The 18,101-nt window shown below is 38.4% G+C and overlaps 2 protein-coding genes across 4 annotated transcripts; both read left to right on the forward strand.

Moving 5' to 3' along the window:
* Positions 1-3,060: 3,060 nt before the first annotated feature.
* Positions 3,061-10,276, forward strand: inpp5kb (inositol polyphosphate-5-phosphatase Kb). 3 transcript variants are annotated; one of them, XM_028030562.1, is made up of 15 exons: positions 3,061-3,311; positions 4,225-4,276; positions 5,978-6,082; positions 6,179-6,287; positions 6,735-6,851; positions 7,122-7,297; positions 7,372-7,483; positions 7,556-7,665; positions 7,744-7,770; positions 8,567-8,789; positions 8,866-9,003; positions 9,084-9,167; positions 9,250-9,354; positions 9,956-10,084; positions 10,155-10,276. In XM_028030562.1, the coding sequence occupies exons 2-14, from the start codon at positions 4,233-4,235 to the stop codon at positions 10,022-10,024; spliced, it is 1,419 nt and encodes a 472-aa protein (XP_027886363.1). In that variant the 5' UTR covers positions 3,061-3,311; positions 4,225-4,232; the 3' UTR covers positions 10,025-10,084; positions 10,155-10,276. The 3 variants fall into 3 exon arrangements, with proteins under 3 accessions (XP_027886363.1, XP_027886361.1, XP_027886362.1); XM_028030560.1 differs by lacking the exons at positions 3,061-3,311; positions 4,225-4,276 and adding an exon at positions 4,405-5,745; XM_028030561.1 differs by lacking the exons at positions 3,061-3,311; positions 4,225-4,276; positions 7,744-7,770 and adding an exon at positions 4,407-5,745.
* A 1,499-nt stretch (positions 10,277-11,775) lies between these two features.
* Positions 11,776-17,427, forward strand: nle1 (notchless homolog 1 (Drosophila)). The gene is made up of 13 exons (XM_028031947.1): positions 11,776-11,885; positions 12,771-12,932; positions 13,475-13,695; positions 13,816-13,895; positions 13,998-14,074; positions 14,162-14,259; positions 14,348-14,540; positions 14,622-14,757; positions 14,832-14,878; positions 14,962-15,164; positions 16,111-16,270; positions 16,353-16,423; positions 16,501-17,427. Exons 2-13 carry the CDS (start codon positions 12,795-12,797, stop codon positions 16,511-16,513), a joined length of 1,437 nt encoding a protein of 478 aa, XP_027887748.1. The 5' UTR covers positions 11,776-11,885; positions 12,771-12,794; the 3' UTR covers positions 16,514-17,427.
* The last annotated feature ends 674 nt before the right edge of the window (positions 17,428-18,101 follow it).

An 18,101-nucleotide genomic window follows, 5' to 3' on the forward strand; every position in this document is an offset into this window, starting at 1 on the left:
ACATTGTCAAATGTTATGTTAAAAGACCTTAAAGTGAAATAACTATTCAATAAGGTAATGGGGAACAAGTGGGGTAGATCAGAAATAGAATGGGAACACATAAATTTGACACACGACACCTGTATTTAACTCCGTTAATTATCCAGTCAAGACTGACCAACTTCTCTGATGGTCAGAATTGAAAGACAGTCAAAAAGCATGATGCTGCCACCACCAAGTTTGACAGAGAAAATTGTTAGAAAAAGATTCTCTTGCAATATTAATGTTAGTCATTAGCTGAAAATGTAAAAATAAGTAACCGAATGGGTTTTAGTCTACTTACCCTAATAACCTTTTCTAATAATTTTGCACTCAAGCTAACAAGCAAATATGTCTTAAGTAATGCTAGTCGTAATAATGTGTTTTACCACTTGTAATATAAACTGAGGTTTGTACTTTTCAAAAGACTGTACAAGAAATCCTTTTGAAGACAACAGACCATAAACACTTCCACTGTCTGTTTTGTCAGATGTTATTTTAGTTAAATATAAAAAAAGAAATGTATTATGATACTAGAGCACCTTACACATTCCATACTGTTAAATATCTAAGGATTATTTTTAAACATACAATACGTCCTTTATAGCTATTCAATACTTTCTCACTGGGTTATTAACCAACCAAGGATCTTAGCTTAATCCGATGTTACGCTGTTAGTCTGCTGTGGGTCAGGGCACAGTACAACAAGGGAAATTAACAAACTGTCAAATAACATCACAGCCGTCCAGAGAGGAAGAAACTACATTTCTTGTCACGTTCTTGGAGATTTTTACCTTTGAAGACAATTTTTCTGGACAACATAAGACTCATATACCAACAACGGTAGAATTTCAAGTGCTTTGCTTTACTTTTTTACTTTGTTCTTTTGATTTTTCTGCCATGAAAAATGTATCAGTAGGAAAGTCTCTGTCTTGGCTGTGAAGGCTTAAAGTAAAAAACAAAAAAAAAAACAAGTAAAAGGGTTATAATGACCCTTTTACAAAAACGATGTATGTAATCATATCTGTATTGGTTTGATCTTTATAATCATTTTCATTTCTTGTGTTAACTCTCATGCTTTGTGCTCTCTTTTAGTTCTAGTTAAATTTAAAAATTTCTGATGTATTTTATATAACTGTAGAGTTTTTACAGTGGCTCTTGTGTGTATGTGTGTGTGCTTTAAGTCATGTTGTGTCTCTCTTTAGTTGTGTCCTTTCAGTGACATTTAAAAGGTAAAGCACCGTTGTGACACTGTGTGGTTCCCTGGGGCAGTTGCTTGATCTGTTATTCATTTATATTCCAGGTCTGGTGTAGATTTCATGTCCAAATCTGAGCTAAATTGCTACATTCACAAAGAAAACTCTCACTGTGCTATTCTGCAGATGAATTGCACATATCATAAAAACATACATAAGCTTGCTAAATGTAGATTTTATCATTTTACTATTGGACTATTGTGTTAAAACAACTCTAATCAACATCATGTAGCCTGTTCTAACACATAAACTCATCTTTTGTTCACATTAGGTGATCATTTACAGAGAAACCAAAGAATATTTATGTGTGAAATAGAGATAGAGGACTGGACACCAAAACCAATCTTCCTTATTTGAACATATTGAGAGCAGAACATTTAGTGTTTCTCTATTTACTGGATTTTTACAGTCTCTTTCTTTATCATTAGTTTGTCTGGAGGGATATTTTTATATATTTATTTCTTAGTAGGTGTTTCAAAGAGGACGCTGTTGGTCAACCACCCCCAACCTGGATTTCAATGGAAACAGTTGCATCATTTTGCAAATAACTGCCTATTATTAAAATTATAACAGTTTAAATAGATTTGACATAAACCACTTTGATGTTTTAAGTTATTTTTAACTTGGTTTGGGCAACCTCTTAGACTAAATAGGACAAACTAATCTCAGTTTACTATAAAACACATCTACTAGCTAATATGCCTGTAACTTTTCAGTAGAACTCCTTTACAAATCTTGAGCTATCCCTTTAATTATAATATTTCCTCATAAGGCTCACCAGAACACTGAAGACAGAGTGTCCTGGGAGTGGTATATTGACTAAAATAAAGTCTAGTGTCACTCAAACTCCCACTGACGAGAAAAAAACTTCACAGCTTGTAGGATGCCATATTTAGAGGTTTTTTGGAGCTTCTTGAAACTAGCAGTGCTGCCCTCATGTGGTCAAACAGAATAATTTCAGGTGATACATAAGAATAAAGTAGAAAACTATAAAATTTCTGAAGAAATTTAAACGGGGCCTGATAAAGTGTGCCCGTTGGTTAGAACCCAGCGTTCTGATGCAAGGAATTAGCATCAAAGCTAAAATAAGCTACAATATACTCAATAGCATGTGGAGAGTCGCAAGCATGTTGAGTAACATGTACTTGCTCCATTTAGAATATTAAAATTAGTGTACAAGTTAAAATTCGCCAAAATGCTAATGTTAGCCTAATGCTGCCAGTGACATGAGGGGTATAACTAGCATATCGTCTTACATTGACTTCCTCCATAATTCAGTGTGCTAAACATGGCTAATAAATAGAGTAGCTAAAAAGCTTATTTTAGGGAAAAGGCTACTGCTAATGTGGGCAGTAGCTACTGCTAATGTTTGTGCTAATGCTAATGCGCTGCCTTCTGATTTTTACTTTTGCAAAAATACAAATCAGATGTTTACTTCGTGGCACTTGGTTACCAGAAAACGCATATCTCTTAGCATCAGATTTTTTAATAAGTTAGTGAATTTTTCAAAAAAATACAAATGTTTTTTGTTTTGTTTTTTGTCATTGGTAGTGAATATATTATAAGACAGACACTAAACACAAAAGTAAAAAGTAAAAAATTTGATCTATACTTTGTGGCAGTTCGCTACAAGAAAAAAAAAAACGCTCATGTCTTAAAACCAATTTGATTATTGTTCAAAAAACATAATATTTCTTCTGCTCTTTTAAAATACGACTTATTTCACACTACTTACTACTTAACAAGAATTGTGCAGTTGGTTAATTTGGAAAAAAAAAATGTAAATGTTTTTTTTATGTCAGTTCTAACTGGAAGCTCTGCCCTCCTCTGTAGGAACTGAGTGTTCCGCCATCTTTGTAGTTCTTTACATCTCTGCCCTGCTCAGTGTTCTGTCTGTACTGACACAAAACAGTTTCAGAAGTTGTTTTGATTTGAATTTGGCTCGTCTTTCGCTAATTACATCGCCATGGTTACTCGAAATGCCAACAGAGTATTCAGCCGCATGTTTTGATATATTTTGTGGGGGTTCACGCAGAGGTATGAGTGAACGGTGAAAGGAAGCTACAGTTATTTTGAGGTGTAAAGTAATAGGTGCCTTCCATGCGTATGCATTGCTGTGGCAGGCCCCAATTACAGCAGTATGAATATTTAAAACCCTTTGGTAACTTTATTACACTAACAATTTTTAAAGAAAATGTGTTGAAACATGCCAGGCAATCACTGTAAATCTTTGCTGGTCTAAATAAATGACATATCTTAGGTGTTCAGGCTAACAAACACCAGAACACCACATTTTAAAGCTGTTTCAATGATTCTACATTTCTTAAGGGAAAAAAAGTCTAAAATCTCAAAACCTTGGAATTCATTACAGCCAAAAGAAATTACTAAAATGTGAGCATTTACAGGATAAAATGGAGAAACTAGAAGTATAAATAAAATATAAACAATTTGGCAAAATGCTCTGCTTTAGTATCTACTAAATTAGCTCCAATTTTTGTTCCAAACATTTATTGTACGATTCTTGGGAGATTAAAAATAATAATAATAATAATAATAAAACTGTTTTTACTTACTTAGATTTCAAATACTTTTAGAAAGCCCTTCACCACTGATATTTTCTGAGGATTCTCTTTCCTCTTTGACAGCCTCCTACATATCGCACAGTGGAAAATGTAATCACTAAAATGTCCATCAGCTTTCTCAGATTATGCAATCCGTGATACACTGTCATTTCAATGTGAGCAAAGCTCACCATGATCAAACATGATTACAAAGCCATTTCAGAAATGACTATCAGGCATCTCCATCTCAGCTGGCTTTGTTTGTTTCCTCTGCATTTTGACCTGACTATGCTTAGTGTAAACTCGTTGTGAAAAAGAGTGAGCTTCTGTGTGGTGCATAAAACCTCTTTATTTCCTGATTTTTTAACTGTGTCAGTTTGCATCTGCAGAATAGAAGATGAGCACTGAGAGATTTACAAGTGGTTGGACAGACAAACACAGGTGAGCAAGGCACTGTATAATTTAATATAACGAGCTGCTTTGTTATCCTATTAACTCTTCTCATTGTCATGAGTTTCTTAAAGGGAAAGGGTTTCATGAGGTGGCAACTGTTTTGGGATTGTTTTAAATAATGCTGTAAAAAAAGGTGCTTTAACAAATGAAATTTGACCGATTTAAACAAAACTGTGAATATATCAGCCTTTATGTAGGTAATTACCACTCTTAGACTGTTACTCAATTACTGAGCTAGACTTTATGGCTTTTTAAATCTGATTTTGTTTTGTAAACTGGGAAATGTTATCTCACCCTTTGCAATTTTTAAATCAGTTAATCTTCTGTTTCCCCATCCTTATTTAAGATTTTGTTGCGTGGCTCCAAAACTGTTATGTAATTGATTTACTGTTAATTGTGCTACAACATTATTACATCAAAGAATTTGAGGTTTTATTCTTAAAACTGATGCCTGGATAAACGTGTGAAAGACCTTAGGTTTAAAACTGAACGTGACCTGCATGTCTCTGGGTTTACAGAGATAACCTTTCCCCCACATGAAAAGAATCTGGATTGAGACAAAACAAGGCCGATTCGCCGTTGCCCTGGTGACTAATGCACGGGTGTAATTGTGGGGTTTCAGGCATTGTTCTGTGTGTTCAGCTGATGGAGAGAGTGCTGATAGTAAACCTCTTAGGGATCTGAAGACTTACCTAAGTCCTGCAACAATACTCTCCGTTATGGAGGATCAGCCGGTGGCCCCCCTCCTCCAGCCTCTGAGTCTGCATACACTCACAGGAACAAACCTTTGCACATTCACATGGCTGTCTCCTGCCTGTGATTAGGCACCAAATCTGGGTTGCCAACATTCCTCAGTCGACCCCACTGCTCCGTCAAACTGAGCGGCGTTCTTGCATGACTGCACAGAACCGGAGGAGACACATCACCCACACAGACTCTTCTCATTCTCATCCTCTTTTAGGATTTTTAGCAAAAATTTACTACAGCGCAAAAGAGATTTGATTAACAACAAATAAGTTGGATTACTTCCACCTGCTTGAGCAGAGAGGAAGTATCTCAAATCAAATGGTCGCAACCAGGTCAGCTAAAAGAATCAGGAAAAACAGAGCCAAATAACTTTCTTGTACTGGATTTTTCCTGCGTGGAGGACTACATTTTTTATCCTTCACTTGCGTGTTTCCTGATACAAAAGGATTCTCTGAGGCACTAGGGAAGCTCCTTTTTTATGCTTAAAAGATGGACCTGTTACCGGATGGTTCACGGTTGCGCTCGGACAGCACGAGCAGCTCTGAGTCTCAGGGCTCCAGGTCGAAGACGATCCTCCGCCAGCGCCTGTCCGAGCTGATGACCTGCATAGAGGACATGAGTTCTGATGACGAAGCCGGCGAGGAAGTGTCCCGCACGCTGGACGAAGCCTTTCAGCTTTGTGCACGATTACTCCCCACAGATGCATTCAGGTTGACCAATGCATATGTTCACATGTTTATGCAGGCATCAGAAAGAAAACGTTTTTTTATGAAATGTTGGGCTTCATAGAGGTGATTTTTTGCTGACAGTAGGAAATAGTTTGATCGGCTGCAAATGTTATAACCTTGGGTAATTCCTGCTTTACGGTATTATTTAATTATATATAAATATAAAGAGGTGGTGAAATTTTAATAGAAAATAAATAATTAATAATTGTTATAGGCTGTACATGGTCACCTGGAATGTGGCAACAGCAGAACCTCTTGAGGACGTCGCCTCATTGCTACAACTAAATGATCAACCCTCCATAGACCTTTATGTGATTGGGTATGGAAAACCGTAGCAGACAGATATTTATGATTAGCAGCGGGATCAATGATTGAATCATTTTGTTTGCTTTCCATTTTTACTGGTGTTACTTAGCTTGCAGGAAGTAAATGCCACACCTGTGAGATTTATCTCAGACTTGATAGCAGAAGATTCCTGGAGCCATCTTTTCATGGACACACTGGGACCCAAAGGCTTTGTAAAGGTGAGAAAAGAGGAAATAGTAGTGTAGCAATAGATGCATGTAAATGAATATTCAGTAGTGGTTTATATTGTCTTTTTGTGCTCCATCTATTTATGTATGAGAGTTTGACACCTCAAGTGGAAAAATATGGCAACTTTTTAAGCCTTCATTGGAAAATGGCAAAAAAAAATTTGCAGCTCAACGAAAGTTGAAAGAGGTGAAAAAGTCAAAGTCTTCCTTTCCCTAAAAAGAGTCCTCTGTTGTTTCCATCACATAAAGTCCCTTAAGGATATGTTGAAATTTGCGGCTGGAGCCAAATTAAACTCCTAACAAATAAAGTAAAATGTAAATTTTTCCAAGATAATATACACTGTAACCCATAGAAGCTGCAAACAAAAATCAAATATAAAGTCACAGGAACACACCAAACACTAAATGACAAATCCTTGTTTTTCTATCTGTGCTCAGGTCACATCGGTGAGGATGCAGGGTTTGCTGCTGCTGGTTTTTGCCAAAATGATGCATCTCCCCTTCATCAGAAACATCCAGACCACCTACACTCGCACTGGCATCTTTGGCTACTGGGTAGGAAATTTCTTAGCGGCCTTGGCTTAACCCTAAACATTGTAGAGAGATCAACTCTTAATAGGCGTTGGTATTCCAGTGACATCAAAGGTTTTAAATAAAAGGCCTTTTGTGTTTGTGAGGTGGAAAGTGGGGAACATGAGAGAACACTGACATTTAGTAAACACTAGGATGTGTCCCAACAAATAATTAAAGTTCAGTGAAAAAAAAAATCATGCTATGTGCTATCATGAAAATAGTTTCTTTCTTTCCTCTTTTTTTCTATCTCAGGGAAATAAAGGTGCCGTCTCTGTACGCCTTTCCTTCTACGGCCATATGATGTGCTTCCTCAACTGCCACCTTGCAGCTCACATGCACAATGCCCTGCAACGCGTTGACGAGTTTGAGTACATTCTGGAAACACAAGACTTTGACATCTTTGACACGCCTCATGTCCTGGACCACAAGTCAGTGTGCCCGCACATAATTATGCTACCATCCAACCCAGTGCTGAAATAGAGGTGTCTGTGGTTCTTACCAGGGTGGTGTTCTGGTTTGGTGATCTGAACTTCCGTATCGAGGACCATGGCTTGCATTTTGTCCGCTCATCCATCAATGGAGGACGCCTCAATTTGCTGTGGAGCAAGGACCAGGTATGGGATTAAGAATAGTACACCCAGCTATTTGTGGATGAAGATATTCTGGTTGACATTTTGTTGTTGCAGCTCATCATGATGAAGAAAAAGGAACCCTTTCTGCAGGAGTTTGACGAAGGGCCACTGAATTTTAAACCCACCTATAAGTTTGACCGTAAAGCTGACTCCTATGACTCCAGGTACCATGTGTCTGACGCTTATATATCACACAGATTAACACCTTTAACAGCATTCTGATTGAACTTAAATTTCTGCAGCTCTGCAAAGACATGGTTGGGTTTTAAGTAAGAAACTCTTCATTTCTGTGTCGCATGCTCCACATTCCCCTTTTTTGTCGGCCACTCCACCTTTAGTTAATGCAGAACTCAGCTTCAAGTGTGCACAGCATGTATCACATCAAAGGCAGTTTTGTTTTCCTCTGATCCCACCATAATGTGTCTGCCTTAGAACGAGAACTGTGGCACTGACCATGTACAGACCAAGGCCTCTGCAGCGCTGCAGTACCACCCTCCTCTTCCTCCTCACCTCCCTCTTCTAGGGAATGGTCTGTTTCTGGTTGGGGGCTTGGTATAGAGAAACAATTAGGCTATTAATAAATAAAATGTTTAAAAGTTACATACAGTCCTACTTGAAAATAAACAATTGTCCTTACAATACAAAGGGGGGGCATAACTTACAACCGCAAAACTTATGGAGACACAAGTTTAACGGACAAAATTCAGATGGGTTTAGCTAACAGAATACTGTGGATGAATTTCAGATGTGGTCTATGTTTTCATTTGAGCTGAGCTCCTGCCTGCTCCCCGCTGTTTGTACCTGAATAATACGTGTTTTGCTTTCTAGAAGACATTTAATTAACTCCAATTCTACTTTAGACGGTATTGTCAGCCACACACTAGAATATAGTTACCTTTGCACTGCATGTTTGTGTGTTTTAGCGGCTCTTGTTTCCAGTGTTTTTATAAATGTTCACATGAATTAGTGTAAATACAAATGTGTCCTCAGGTAAGCAACAGATAAGATTTTAACCAAAATACGAGTTCACGCGTTATCATTCACTCTTGTTTTGATTTTGTCTAGCAGCAAGAAGAGAAAGCCAGCCTGGACGGATCGGATCCTCTGGCGGATTAAGCCTAAAAGCCTCCCATCAGAAGAGGATGATGATGATGATGAGAAGGCATCAACTTCTCCTGATGATGGGCAAGAGGAGTATCCAATCATGGTCACCCAGAACACATACACCAGTGTCATGAGCTACGGAGTCAGTGACCACAAGCCAGTCATTGGAAATTTTACTCTGGAGGCAAGTACAAAAGTGTCACATGACCCCAGGGGTTATATTTTATTACACCACATCTTTCCTTTTGTAATCCCTCCAGCTGAGAAAATACTTCGACACACAACTGGTAGACTTGGCACCTGTAGGCGAGTGGAGCGCAGACCAAAATGCACTTCTGACTTATACCATCCTAGAGGACTTCATGTCTTCTACATGGGACTGGATTGGCCTCTACAAGGTTTGCAAACCAGGAAAAAGTCCATCACTACAATAATACAAACCATACAGATTTGAACTGAATGTCTTGTTGACCTGCAGGTCGGATTCAAGAGTGCGTCTGACTATGAAACCTTTGTATGGGTCAGAGAGAACGAGCTGCCAGAAGTTAATGAGGTCATTGAGGTAAAGTGGAATTGAAGAATGTTTTGTCAAGCCCATATATAAATACCTTCTTCATAAGCATACACTCCTGTTTTGGCTGCAGAAATCTGTGGTTAAAGATGACCTCCCTCTGCTAAGCGGAGAATATGTTCTGGGTTACTACAGTACAAACCTGAACAGCATCGTTGGCCTTAGCGATAACTTCCAGGTGAGGTAGCACACTATGCCACTCATGGATGGCATACCCAATCATTTTATTTTCCCTTTTTCATCATACGATTTTCAATGCAAAAGTTATTAAATAAACTCTAATTATTCCGAGAAAAATTGGGTTTCTAGCATGTAGATATTTACTATGTTAAATACATTACTAGTGAGGTAATTTTCTATTATTTTACTGGTAAACTGGATGCTCTGACATATGCCACATAGGCTCAGTTGTTGCTGCATTCATACGAAAGGTTTATCAAGTCTTTCAGCCAATCAGAGAACCTGGTAGCTGGACAGATTGTAGTTTTTTTGTGTTGTAACAGAGAATGTTAACAGACCACACATTGTCTGTGTCAATATAAACCACATGTGTCAAACTTGAGGCACGTGGGCCAAATCCAGGCCGCCACAGCTATTTCTGTGGTCCTCTAGAGTCTCATGCACATTGACATTGTCTATGTTAGACAGCTTTTACATTTTTTTTACTTTTTACAATCTGTGCACATATTTGTACTTAAGCATTTCTTAACTAAATATGATAATCTTATAGCAGTGGATTAGCTTCCCTTTTTATGCTAAATGTTTGTATGAATTTGTAGATCCTGGAATCCAAGCGAGCTGCCATGGAAGGTCTTGTATCTAAAGACATCAATGGGGTCGACAAATAAAAGAAACATTGCTGCAGTGCCCTGATGTAAACTTCTGCACCATGATTGTGATTCAGACTTTACTACATCTCGTTGCTTGTACTTGTGACAGTGCAATGACAATAAAGTTGAATTCCATTCTATTCTATTCTAAATTGCCCAGCTACATGATGAGATGGTTGGGAACATCAATCTTGTATTTGCTGTTTTCCTTAAGATTCATTCTTCTAAAATTGGACCTTTGGTTGAGAATAAATTACTAATAAAATCAAATCACTTTAATGATTGACTGGTCTAATGATATGATTGTATATACATTCTGATTAAAACATCATTACTCAAGATTTTGAAGGAAATTTGCCCTGTTTGAACCTCAGACATTCATTTTCCTGTACTCCAGACTGTTGAAGGGAGAGTGGACACAATGGTAAGATCCCAAGAGCTGCTTGAGAGATTCAGTTTATTTATGTTTTGTGGTCAATATTATTTCACCATTTTATTAATGTGGGTTGTCAGTTTGAATAAGGCTTCCTCAAGCTATAAGAATGATAGAAAACATGCTAACAAAATGCCTCAGACCTGCAGCCCACAGGCAGTTCTAACAGAAGTGGCTCTTTGGCTCAAATATATATTAAATTATGAAATATTGCAGTTTTTTGTTTCATTCTTTTTTAATTGCCCTGTAGGCAACAATTTATTCACATATACAGTACAGACCAAACGTTTGGACACACCTTTTAATTCAATGAGTTTCCTTTATTTTCATGACTATTGACATTGTAGATTCACACTGAAGGCATCAAAACTATGAATAACACATGTGGAAATATGCACTAAACAAAAAAGTGTAAAACAACTGAAAATACCCCTTATATTCTAGTTTCTTCAAAGTAGCAACCTTTTGCTGTGATTACTGCTTTGCACACACTCTGCATTTTCTTGATGAGCTTCAAGAGGTAGTCACCTGAAATGGTTTTCACTTCATAGGTGTGTCCTGTCAGGTTAATAAGTGGGATTTCTTGCCTTATAAATAGTCATGAAAATAAAGAAAATCCATTGAATTAGAAGGTGTGTCCAAACTTTTGGTCTGTTCGCATACACCTCAGAAAGTATGTAGTTGCGCCCCTGCGTAGAAATAACATAAAGATAACTGATGGGTGCGTGTGAGCAGCACCTACCGACTTGGTAACCTTCCCATAATCCATTGCGGGATTATGCAATGGATGCAAGTACCATACCATACCATACCATACCAACTTTATTTATAAAGCACTTTAAAACAACCACAGCTGATACAAAGTGCTGTACATCAAAACACAACATAACAATAAAAAGCATAAAATAAAAACTTACAGTTTAAAAACAAAAACCTACAATTTAAAACTAGATCCCGCTAGAGTCAAAAGCCAAATAAAATAGATGGGTTTTAAGACGAGCTTTAAAAGTGGACAGTGAAGGGGCCTCCCTGACCTGCAAAGGCAAGTTGTTCCATAATTTGGGGCCCATGACAGAGAAAGCCCTGTCCCCTCTGAGCTTCCTTCTTGATCTCGGTACCTCCAAAAGCAGCTGATCTGCGGACCTAAGAGATCGATAAGGTATGTATGGGTGAAGAAGCTCAGAGAGGTAAGCCGGGGCAAGATTATGTAGTGATTTAAAAACAAACATAAGAATTTTAAAATGAATCCTAAAATATACAGGCAGCCAGTGAAGTGAGGCCAGGACAGGGGTCACGTGTTCCCTCTTTCGAGTTCCTGTCAGCAGTCGTGCTGCAGTGCAAGTGTAACTTCACTTGACGTTCCGTTTCCTAGCAGCGTATCTTTTCAGCGGTAGGCTCTCTGGCTGTAAACACGTGGAGACTGCATATCAACCCGCTAAGCTAAAGGTAAACGTTTAGTTCATATGTAAATCATTCGGTGTTTATATAAAACCAATGAAAGTTTATGAATTAACTTTAGATTTACTCCTGTTCAGTGGCTCGTGCAAAAAAGGCTTCAAGATGCTAAAAGGTTTGGCTAATGAATGTGCTAGCTGAGTTAGCTTCAACGGAGAACATGGACACCGCCAGTTAGCTAGACATAAAACTGACAGATTGTCTTTGTTTATTTGTTACATTTACCCACAATTTGAAGTGTCGTTTAATTCTAGCTACATTTTCTAAATAAAAATATGTAAATTAAAGTAAAGGTGTTGTGCTACTGGTTACCTGCGCTCGGTTGCAAGAGAGAATTTTGCCAAACATTATAATACCTGGAAGAAAGTTTAATTATCATTTGGTTGATTTTCATTATATTGTGTTGGCTGTATGAATACGCGTATATCATGTCACAGTTATTATCAATAAACATGAGTGTCCAAAACGAGTATTTACTTTCATGATAGGAAAAAATAGACGGTCGTGTCGCTTTCAGAGCAACTCTCAGATTCCCAGTTGAGTTGATGCTGACAAATCAAGTCATTGAGTTATTCTGAAACATTTCTTTTTCACAACCACATGACATGATCTTAGTGCATTTGTATTCAGCTTAACTTGTTTGAAGCTGTACTCTTGGCAATAACAACTTTCAAACTTTTCCAGGTTTAAAAATACAAAAGAGTTTTAATATTTTGGCTTTATTTAATGCAACTAGAAGTTCCTTATTTTAAACGTTACTTAGCTGCTTGAAACATTCACTGTCACAATATAAATTGAGATGCTTTGGAGATCGTAACATTCAGAGATCACACAAACGTACAGCAAAACCAGGTCTAACAAATTTCATCTTGTCAGAGCTCTAACCGAACCGGACTCGAGATGACAAGTGAGGATGTGGAACGGCTGCTGATCCAGTTCCAGGACGAGAATGGGGAAGTTCTGGGCTCACCTTTCGATGTGCCTCTCGACATCACCCCCGACAAACTGCAGCTCGTCTGCAATGCATTGCTGCAAAAGGTAGCACTGACTAACTTGGCGTGAACATGCTTTTTAATATCTAGGAAATAAAAAAAAATGTTTAGGCTACAAGGTAACATTTGTAAAATGTAGGTCTTCTGTTTAATTTGATTTAAATGCGTATTTTATAGGTCGTATGTTAGAGCAAAATCTTCTAGCATTGTATTATACAGATTGAATGTTCATGAGATCACGTAGACTTGTAGAATGATTTTTTTTTTAAGTCGCAGTCCCATTATGTGTAATCATTCTGCTCCATTTTGTCATGTTTCACTCTGTAATTTCAGTGCATTTTATTGGGGTGATAAGTGATCAGCAAACATCTCTGCCTCCGTTTAAAGTTTTTTGTTACCTCTAGCTGTTTTTCCTCCAGTATTGTCTCGTATTTGGCTGAATAAAGTAATGCCAAAGTATGCCAATGTTAAGTATGTTATTTTAAAAAACAGAAAACTAAGCATTTTTTCAGTTCTGCAAGGCACTGTGTTTAAAGCTGAATATTAAAATGTATTAATCTACATATTGCGACTCTGTACCTGCTGCAGGAGGAGCCCGTTCCTCTGGCATTCTTCGTGCGCGGCGAGGCAGAGGTGGTGTCCAGCCTTGGTTCCTGCATCCAGACTCTCGGGGTGGAGACGGAGCAGGTTCTGCCGGTGGTGTACCAACCTCAGGCTGTGTTCAGGGTCCGGGCCGTGACCCGCTGCACCAGCACGCTGCAGGGACACACAGAGGCAGTCATCTCCACTGCCTTCAGTCCTACCGGCAAGTGAGTTACTCTCAGACATGATAACCAGCTGCATGCTTTTTCAGAGTATTTGTCCAAAATATATATAATATAAAAACCCACAAGAGGCTGATTTATAAGTTATGTTGTTGTTTGTTTGAGATATTTGGCCAGTGGATCAGGAGACACCACGGTGCGCTTTTGGGATCTGACGACTGAGACCCCCCATCACACTGCCAGAGGTATGAAGTCACTTCTATAAGGAGGCATCATTTCTCTCTCAAAAAATACAAATTACATATTGACATCTGGACACCTCTGAGCTCCACTGTGCTTTATTGAAGGACACAACCACTGGGTCCTGAGCATCGCCTGGTCACCTGATGGGAAGAAGTTAGCTTCAGGGTGTAAGAACAGTCAGGTTTGTTCCAACCTTCTTGTTTTTTTATTTTCTAAACATGAATTCCACAAATTTTTTAAAATTATTTTCACAATGCTGCGTCTTTAGATCTGTCTTTGGGATCCGGTGACAGGAACACAGATAGGGAAGACTTTGACGGGGCACACCAAGTGGATCACTTGGCTCTGCTGGGAACCTCTTCATCTGTAAGCCTTCAATTCCTCTTTTATTGGTGATCTTTTGGGTATTTTTAGTTGTTTGTAGAAACCTAAACATTTTGCAACTATGTTTCAGTAACCCAGAGTGCCGATACTTAGCCAGCAGCTCTAAGGACGGCTCTGTTCGGATCTGGGACACTGTTCTGGGACGCTATGAGAAGATCTTGACCGGACACACTCAGTCAGTCACCTGTGTGAAATGGGGCGGAGACGGACTGCTCTACACCTCCTCCCAGGACCGCACAGTCAAAGTGTGGAGGCCCAAAGATGTAAGGCAGAGTGTCTGTTTAATCTTTAACTGAAGTAGCTCTGAGATTCCAGACGTGTTCACGTTTGTTTGCTGATTTCAGGGCGTGCTGTGCAGGACGCTGCAGGGTCACGCCCACTGGGTGAACACTCTGGCTCTCAGCACAGATTATGTATTACGCACTGGAGCTTTTGAACCTGCTACCGCCACCATCAACCCCCAGGATCTCACTGGATCTTGTAAGGCCTGCTGTTCCTTTGTAATGCTGGATTTTGAGTTTTGTGCCTGCCTAATTGGCATCATTTCCCTCTAGTGGATGAGATAAAGGAGACAGCCTTGCAGAGATACAATAAAGTTAGGGTGAGTACCTTTTATTTACGTGAGAGGAAAGTTTCTCTAACGCCTCGTTGATTCTCTCAATTTATTGTCTTCTTCCGTTGCAGGGCTCCGCTCCGGAGCGGTTGGTGTCTGGCTCTGATGATTTCACCTTATTCCTGTGGAATCCTGCTGAAGACAAAAAGCCTTTAGCCAGGATGACCGGCCACAGCGCTCTGGTCAACGAAGTGCTCTTCTCCCCCGACACCAGGCTCCTTGCTTCTGCTTCATTCGATAAGTCCATTAAAATCTGGGACGGACGTACTGGAAAGTAAGAAAACCTCTGACTCAGGAGGTCGAGTGAATGTACATAGCTGAGTCTTTTTAAAAACAAATATCTCTGCCACATACTTTAAAAGAAAATAAGATTTTACACACGGGATCGGTTTCAGAAAATTGTTCATCTCCATTAACATGTATAAATATGTTACTGATGGTTGTTTTACACCTTCTAAACCCACAGATATAGTGTCCTGCAAAGCTAAAATGTATGTCAGCCAATCGTATTGCTTGAAAACAACCACAACTTCCTGTTGGGAATTAAACAAGGTTCATTTTTGTAGATAGATATATAAGTTGAACTACTTTTAAATAGCATATTAGAAGTTAATGAAGCACAAGACAATGTCGATTGGAAATTATGTCAAAGCAGCCATGTTGATATATAGACACATTATTTGTTGCAGGCTGTAATGTGTTTGACCCTAAAACTCAGTTTTTCCATTCACTCAAACACAAATACAGAATTTTCTCAAGTCTCCACTTTGGTCAGTTTTCATAAGAAATTGTTTTTTGTGATACTAAACAGAGTTTTTGTGTGGACGAAAGGCTAAAATGCTAAAAAAAAATTCAATTTTTCCAGATACCTGGCTATGTGTGGCCTAAGCCTCACCTCTTCTCCATTTCTGATAAGATTTTTAGCAAATCTACAGGTGCAGCTACATAAATCAGAATAACATGGAAGAGCTTGTTTATTTAAAAAATTGAAACTCAGATTTGCACACAGAGCTCTATACAATCACTTTAAGGCCAAACATAATAACGCTTGTGAATACTTTTTCCTTCCACTGAATTTTCCATTAAAATGCTTGAATATGGCTCAGTTTTTGATTACACTTTGAGGTAATTTAGATGTATCTGTATGTGCAATACCAAATAGATCCATAAGATGGTGCCGTTAAGCTAAATAAGTGCCATCCCCGTCTTTTGGTTCTCAGATACCTGATGTCTCTGCGGGGACATGTGGGATCTGTGTATCAGGTGGCGTGGTCAGCAGACAGCCGGCTGCTGGTCAGTGGCAGCAGTGATAGCACGCTGAAAGTTTGGGACATAAAGACTGGGAAGCTTAATATGGACCTTCCTGGACACGCTGATGAGGCAAGACAAGAGATGTGTTCAAATTATTAACGAATGTTTGCATTTTATTGATATTAGTTGATGATTTTCCTTCTGTCCGTAGGTTTATGCTGTTGACTGGAGTCCTGATGGACAGAGAGTGGCAAGTGGTGGGAAAGACAAATGTCTTCGAATGTGAGTTGCCCTACTTGTACAGTTTCCACAAATGTTGGACATATCCAGATACTAAACCTTTGCCTTGTTTTTTTCAGATGGAGAAGATAACCAATTATGTTTCCTCTCATATGGGTTTCTTTAAAGCTTCAGACAGCTGAAGCAAAGGGTGTCCAGAGCAGATCTAGTCCTCTGTTCATCTTTACGGCGCCTGCCACAGGAGCAATTGTGTCGAGGAACTTGGATCCTGTCACAATACAAATGCTGAGTCTTGTTTTCAAGTCCAAATGTTAATCATTTACAATGCAAGACTGCAAACAAAAGCTCACCCAAATGGAAATTTAAAACGTGAAACATCCGTTCCTTCAGATTGCTACATATAAAAGTATTTCAAAACATTTACCTTACGGAATATAACAGCCCTCATCTGTACAAATCAGGTACCAGTTTGCAGATTACTGAAAGCTTGTTAGCCATCATCATAGATGTAAAGATACATAAAAGAATCATACTTTTTAGCAAATTATCAGAAAGCTATACAGCTCCTGTTTTCATCTCAGTTCTTGAGATATTTTGGCGATATTTTCATGAACAGTTGGTCTGTTGAGGCAGCATGTGGGAGCGGTAACACCTTCCTCTGTGATGTTAAGTCCACTGTTGCTTGCCCTGCACCTTCAGTCTTTAATCTTCTGCCGTCAGCGCGACATTAAACACATCTCTAAGTTGCAGCGGCAGGAAATCCTGAACATTTCTTTCATCCCATATTGGGAAACCTCATTTCTTGTCCATAGCATGAATTTATTGCTGGATGATTTACTCTTGACGCATTCTAACTTGAGGTCCCTCCCACCATACTGTTGACTTAACAGTAAATTAAGTGGCTGGTAGATGAACAAGAAACAAAGTTTTCCTCTGAATGGTTGAGAAATGTTGATTACAACCAGTTTGTACACATGTATTATTCAATTTCATTGTATTATGTTGTGCTTTATAATGATAATAAAGACTTGACTTGTGGTCTTCAATAGCTGTCCTTTTTGAGTTAATACTATACAAATAGGATTACAATAACAAATATTACCACATTAAGTCTAAGCTTGCACTTTGAGTGTAAGAGTTATTTTTGTGAAGATGCAAATTCAAAATTCTTATCTTCATATTTGTTAATCCAAAAATTTAATTTCATTCAAATCTATCAGAGCGACATTTTTGTTTTGGAAGCACATTTAAAAAAGAAAATCTTTAATACTGAATTCTAATTTTACTCAAAAGCTTTTACAAATTATTGATCCACAACATGTAACTAGAAACCATTTAAAAAAATATGTATATACCTGTATGTATTTTAGAAATGGTGCACCTGAGGTTTTGTTTTAAACACTTGAGTGAATTTAATGTGATAAACAAGGCAGGAACTTCCCCCTTAGCTCCTTTGCTAGTAAAGTTTAAATAGATGTCAACTTAAATCACCAAATGTTTATTTAAAGCCAGTGTTTTTCCAACCTGTGAGCAGCTCTCCCTCCCACTGAGGACTCCTGTTGATCACTAGTTGTATTCCAGGTGGACAGCAAATCTAAAATACACAACCATCAATTTGTTTTGATCTATCACATAAGTCCCACTAAAGTACAGTAATGTTTTAAGTGTTGATAAGTTCAAGAGTAAAAGTTTAGATATTTTTGATTTGCTATATTGATCA

The sequence above is a fragment of the Xiphophorus couchianus genome, chromosome 11 (genome assembly GCF_001444195.1).
Source record: "Xiphophorus couchianus chromosome 11, X_couchianus-1.0, whole genome shotgun sequence".
NCBI classification, from domain to species: Eukaryota; Metazoa; Chordata; class Actinopteri; order Cyprinodontiformes; family Poeciliidae; genus Xiphophorus; species Xiphophorus couchianus.